Source organism: Octodon degus, unplaced genomic scaffold (assembly GCF_000260255.1).
Source record: "Octodon degus isolate 3935 unplaced genomic scaffold, OctDeg1.0 scaffold00076, whole genome shotgun sequence".
Lineage (NCBI taxonomy): Eukaryota > Metazoa > Chordata > Mammalia > Rodentia > Octodontidae > Octodon > Octodon degus.
The window spans coordinates 5,668,743-5,674,950 of record NW_004524652.1 but is presented as its reverse complement, the minus strand read 5'-3'; the positions used below and the strand labels follow the sequence as shown (position 1 = coordinate 5,674,950).

Sequence of the window (6,208 nt, the reverse complement as noted above, 5' to 3'; positions counted from 1 at the left end):
GGAAGCCCGGCCAACCTCGTGACCTCGGCATCACCCACTCGGGACTGTGCACCCCTCAGTCACTCCTGTGGCCTCCCGTGGAGTTGGCCGTAAAGTTGTCACGCCCTTTGTCCCTCTGTACTCAGCTCTTCTGCTTCCTGGAGACAGGAACTGTCATGAGTTGGTAGTGGTTTTTTCCTCCTCACAATTTTTTATAAATATGCACACACACACGCACACACACACACACACACACACACCCCTCTGTATGAGATGTATACCACGGCAGGAAGCTACAGAGAAATTGTCCCTTGTGATCGAGGTAGGGTGGAGGGTGCCAGGTGCCAGCTAACCAAAATCAGCTCTGTATGTTTTCGTTTTTATGTTGGTCGTGCTAGGGGTGGAATCAGGGCCTCGCTTGTGCCCAGCAAGCACTCTAGTGCTGAGCCTCAGGCTGGGCTGGAGCCTGCCATCCTCCTGCCTCAGCCTCCGGAGCAGCCAGTGGGATCACGGGGCGTGGCTCTGCCCCGCCGAGCTGTGCGGTTGGAGAGGGCATGGGGCGCAGCTGCAGGCCGCGGGCCAGGCTCGGGGACCCCCGGGGGCAGCACCTGGCCGGCACGCACAGAGCACGCACGCAGAGTGTGACCGGGCCGCCCGGGCCTCTGCGCTGCAGATGTACGACAACATAGCGCTGCTGCGGTTCAGTGACGGCGAGAGCGGGGAGAAGCTGGTGTCGGCCATGCTCTCGGCCGAGGGGGAGGCCATGGCCTTCCGGAAGCTGGTGCGCGCCGAGGGCCGCGTGGAGGACTGGATGACAGCCGTGCTGCGGGAGATGCGGAGGACCAACAGGCTCATCACCAAGGAGGCCATCTTCAGATACTGCGAGGACAGGAGCAGGTGAGGGTGTCCCGGGGCGCGGAGGCCGCCGCTCTGGCCTCTGCAGGAAGTCTCTGCCCCAGGGCAACACTTTGCGAGGCGGCCTGGAGCTTGCTGACAACACCCGGAATCCCAGCACTCTGGGAGGCTGAGGCAGGAGGACTGAGAGTTCCCACCCAGCCTGGGCAACCTGATGACATTCATTGTAAGAGCCCGTCTCAAATAAAAATTTCGGAAGGCTGGGGATGTCGCTCAGCCCTGGGCTCAAGCCCTAGTCTGTCTCTGCCTCCGTCTGCCTCCCACCCTCGCCTCTGCACGTTATGTGGTGTACGTTACTCTATTCCATGGTGAACCAGCTCTGGGCAAAAGCCGCTTTGATGAGAGCTCTCAGCACTTTGGCGGTGTGAGCTTCCCACCCGGCCCGTGTCACAGCTTGTGGCAGAGCAGGGAGGGCTTACCAAGCAGCCCGTGTCACTCTGGAACATTCTGGAGTTCAACCGAGAGCACGCAGGAGCTGACGTGACAGCCCTGCAGCATGTTGCTGACCCCCAAGACCTGCAGGTGGCTGCCGAGATGAGCAAGGGAGAGCGCAGGGCCAGAGGGACTCGTGGAGAGAGGACAGCCACCCCTTTCCCTGTGTCTCTGTGTGACTATGATGGGATTTGGACGAGAAGGGAGGGAGCTGTGGGAAGCTCACGCAGGCCGCCATAACAAGACCTGCCGGAGGATGGTAGTCCCTGTTAGAAATTTAACTTTCTTACAATAAACCCATAATACTAAGTATGTTTTTCCCTGGTACTAAGGTTGACCCCAGGGGTGCTCTCTCACTGAGCTACATCCCCAGCCCTTCTTTAAAATTTTGAGACAAGGTCTCCTTAAGTTGCCCAACCTGGCTTTGAACTTGCAATCCTCCTGCCTCCGTGGCCAGGATCACAGGTGTGCACCACTGTACCTGGCAAGAATGATTTTTGAAAACCTGTGACAGAACAAAGCAATTTGGCATTCTGCTATGTACTGAGGAACCTACAAGATTTTTTATTATGGGCAACTTTGGTCTGATATTTTAGCCAAAGAGAATTACTGTCATTTGCTTATGCTTAGATTTTACTTTGCCCCCTCTTCTGGATCGGAGATACCAATGTCTGGGTTTTTTTCCGTCTCTGTCTCTGTCTCAATCTTTCTGTCTCTTTCTCCCTCTGCACTACTAGGGATTGAGTGAAACTTTCTACTAGGGATTAAACCCAGGGACTTTGCACTGAGCTACATCCCCACTTCCTTAAGAAAAAAAATATTTTTTGAGACACAATCTCGTTAAATTGCTGGGGTTTCAGGGCTGGGCCTCAACTGTGATCCTCTTGCTTTAGCCTCTCAGAGTGCCGCATAACGGGGCCACCACGCTCAGCACAGACGCCAGCCCTGCCTGCCCTGAGGCTCACAGTGCGCTGTCCCCTAGGGTGGACTGGATGCTGCTGTACCAGGGCATGGTGGTGCTGGCTGCCAGCCAGGTGTGGTGGACCTGGGAGGTGGAGGACGTGTTCCGCAAGGTGCAGGCAGGCAAGAAGCAGGCCATGAAGAGTTTCGGCCGCAAGATGCACCAGCAGATCGACGAGCTAGTCACACGCATCACCACGCCACTGAGCAAGAATGACAGGAAGAAGTACAACACGGTCCTCATCATTGACGTGCATGCCAGGGACATCGTGGACTCCTTCATCCGCGGCAGGTACGGGCCTCCTGGGAGTGGCATGCAGGCAGGGGGTGCTGTGTTGTTCTGTTCCGAGCCTCCCTGCATCAGCCCTGTCCCCTCCCCTGTCCCTACCCAGCATCCTTGAGGCCCGGGAGTTCGAGTGGGAAAGCCAGCTGCGGTTCTACTGGGACCGTGAGCCCGACGAGCTGAACATCCGCCAGTGCACGGGGACCTTCGGCTATGGCTACGAGTACATGGGGCTCAATGGGCGCCTGGTCATCACGCCCCTCACTGACCGCATCTATCTGACGCTCACACAGGTGCTGGCTCCTGCAGACACAGGCGGGAGGAGCCTCCTGCTCCTGTGGGGAATAGGACCTGTCGCCTCTCAGGCATCCTGGGGCAGCCTTTGGGCATCACCAGGCACCAGACTGGCTCCTGCTTGCAGGCCCTGGGCTCACAGCAAGGGGTGGGTGTTCAGTGGATGTCAGAGGAAAGTGTGTGACTGTCACAGGTGGTGACCGTCCCGAGGGGCTGGGGTGCCCCGTCTTGTGATAGTTTTCATTCCGAGTGACCTGTCCCCGGTGAGTGGCCTCAGGGTGAGATAGTGCCCCCCAGGAGAGGAGGTCCATGTTAGTATCTGGCTCAGAGCATGGCAGCGTCCCCACATGTCTGTGGGGGACACCACTGACTCTGTCTGGATGATGGTGTGCTGAGCTTGTACAGTGGCCCTTCTGCTGAGACCCAGCCCATGTCCCTGGAGGTTGGGGACAGCACCGGGGGGAGGGGTGGGAATGGAAACCTGAGCTGTGTGACAACATCTGTTTCTTCAAAACAACAGGAGTGTGAATTTACCTACACTAGTGGGGTGCTCCAGGGCCTGCCTCCCCCATGACACATGCGCACAAGCTTGCGCACATGCGCACACCTAGGAAGAGACACTCAGAGGCCTTGGCTTCCCAGCCAGGGTGGCCGATTGCCTCTGCACCTGCGCTCTGCACTGTGTCAGGGTGTGGGGGCGACAGGAGCTGGTCATGTGGGGGTGAAGGCCCAGCCTGAGCCTCAGGCACAGGATGCCCCTTCTTCTGCCTTTTATTCCCTCCTATTCCCAGTGGCCTAGACGGTGCCACCGTTCTAGGTGGCGCTCCTGTCCCACAGCCCCTCACCCTGCCAGGCTGACCCATCCCCCCACCACTGCTGTCCACAGACCCTGCCTGGCTGTGTCCTCACTGGCAGCACCAAGCTCAGAGCTCTGCCTCCTCCCTCCACCTCCTTACAGGCGCTGTCCATGTACCTGGGCGGCGCCCCAGCCGGCCCAGCAGGAACCGGCAAGACTGAGACCACCAAGGACCTGGCCAAGGCCTTGGGCCTGCTGTGTGTGGTCACCAACTGTGGCGAGGGCATGGACTACAAGGTAACGGCCCTGTGGCTCTTGCCCTGGTGCTGTCTGCTTTTGTACCGGGTCTTCAGCGCGGCGCTCCCCATGTGTCTGTGAGGGGACAGCCAGCTCTCACCCCAGCTCTTGGCCAAGTGCCCCAAACATGGCCTTGTACCTTCATGCTTAGCAGACAGGGCGGTGACACAGGGGCGCGTGGAGATGACAGGGACTGGCTTGGGATATGGTCTCCGCAGAGCCATGTTCCAAATGTCGCCCATCAGAGCAGGATCCATAGGCCACTTGGGAAAGAGGCCAACTGTCAGTGGATTTCAACATTTCAAGTGAGGCCATAAATCTGAAGTTTTGTACCACACACACACACACACACACACACACCTCTTGATGTATGAAACATTGGGTGTGAGGTGCTTTGGTATCTTCCCAGAGAGACCTTGGCAGTAGGGCTGGGACCCTGCTGCTGCCCGATGGACGAGCGTGTCATTTAATTTGGAGAACACGTCCACTGACATGGTGCTCTCCGCAGTCTCGGAGGCTGGGCCCTCGTCCTGATGCCCTGCCTCGGTGTCCCCACAGGCCGTGGGTAAGATCTTCTCCGGCCTGGCCCAGTGCGGGGCCTGGGGCTGTTTCGATGAGTTCAACCGCATCGACGCGTCCGTGCTGTCGGTGATCTCCTCGCAGATCCAGACGATCCGCAACGCGCTCATCCACCAGCTCACCACCTTCCAGGTGAGGCCGGCACGTGGCGGGCCTGCGCCCTGGCAGCCTGCTCGGGACACCCGTGGCCGGAAGGCAGTGCGGGGTCTGCCTATGGGACCATCAGGCTTCTCCAGATGAGCCTCGGCTCTGTGCTCCGGGGTGTGATTCTCCACGGACTTGCAGTGGCCCGGCACAGGGCTGATGGTCGCAGAAGGTCATTCCCACCGTGCTGCGGGGGCTGTGTCCAGCCCTGTGTGACAGCAGGCAGGGACTCGGAGAGGCCGTGTGCTGCTGGGGTCACACAGCACCCCAGGCAGCGCTGCCTGTGACCCCCCCCCCCTTTGCCTGCAGTTTGAAGGGCAGGAGATCTCGCTGGACGCGCGCATGGGCATCTTTATCACCATGAACCCGGGCTACGCGGGCCGCACGGAGCTGCCTGAGTCGGTGAAGGCGCTGTTCCGGCCTGTGGTGGTCATCGTGCCCGACCTGCAGCAGATCTGCGAGATTATGCTCTTCTCTGAGGGCTTCCTGGGGGCCAAGGTGGGCAAGGCCGCTGGCCCCTCCTGTCATGCTGCAAGCCACCTGGCTTTCTTTCCAGCACTCTGGGAGGCTGAGGCAGGAGGGTTGCAAGTTCCAGTCTAGCCTGGGCAACTTACCAAGACCTGTGTCAAAATAAACACAAAGGACTGGGGATGTAGCTGAGCGTAAAACAAAAAGAACAAAACCACAGACAACCAACCAACCAACCAACCAACAAAAAACTCCTGTTAGGAAAGGTTTAAGATTCACAAGCGGTTGTGACACCGGTCACTCAGAGACCCTGTGTACCCATCATGGTCACAGCTTAAATTGAACATCATATATATGTATGTACTTGAGGGTACTGCCACTTATATGTATATAGTCCTTAATATCCTTTTAATATACGCACATATGTGTGGAAAGATAATCTTTTATACTATCTTCTTTCAAGAGATGGTTTTTGAGGTCCTAGGGCTTAAGGGTACTGCTTGCCTAGCTCTGTGTATGCTACGCAAGAATTTTATCACTGAGCTACGTTATTACTATTAGGCTTTAGCGTTGTGGTTGTTGCTAATATTGAAATTTGAAGCAGCCTCTCTGGCTGAGGTGCCAGGGTTGGTTTCAAACTTGTAGCGGTCCTCCTGCTTCAGCCTCCCAGGCAGCTGGGATTCCAGGGGTGCACCACCAATGGAAATACTTATATAGGTCTAAGTCTGTATCCATCTGTGCGTCTTTTATAACGTCATCTTTCAAGATCTCTATAAAAGCTTGCGCACAGTTATTTCTGGGTGGCTCTGGGAAAGGCACAGCCTGGATGCTTTTAGCTGAGGGGTCACGCTGTGGCGGTTCTGCGGTGGTTTTCAGAAGGCCGCGGACTGTGGTCCCGTTCCTTTTCCTGACCCAAAGCCTTGTGGTAGGCGGGTCCGGGTCACCGTGAACACGCCGCGTCTTCCCAGCGCGGCTGCTTTGCAGGACGCGCCGGCTTGGCGCTGGGGGCGTGTTTGCGCCTGCGGTGGCGGCGACGGGGTGGGGGTGGGTGGTTGCTGCCG

The 6,208-nt window shown here is 57.7% G+C and overlaps 1 protein-coding gene across 1 annotated transcript in view; it reads left to right on the top strand.

Annotated features, from left to right (window-relative positions):
• Dnah10 (dynein axonemal heavy chain 10) overlaps positions 1 to 6,208 on the top strand; it is a 101,345-nt gene that overhangs the window by 45,576 nt on the left and 49,561 nt on the right. Inside the window, exons 29-34 of the mRNA XM_023720665.1 lie at positions 618 to 876; positions 2,309 to 2,578; positions 2,679 to 2,862; positions 3,822 to 3,956; positions 4,515 to 4,667; positions 4,989 to 5,177. Coding sequence (XP_023576433.1) covers positions 618 to 876; positions 2,309 to 2,578; positions 2,679 to 2,862; positions 3,822 to 3,956; positions 4,515 to 4,667; positions 4,989 to 5,177 — 1,190 coding nt within the window. The remainder of the gene's footprint in view (positions 1 to 617; positions 877 to 2,308; positions 2,579 to 2,678; positions 2,863 to 3,821; positions 3,957 to 4,514; positions 4,668 to 4,988; positions 5,178 to 6,208) is intronic.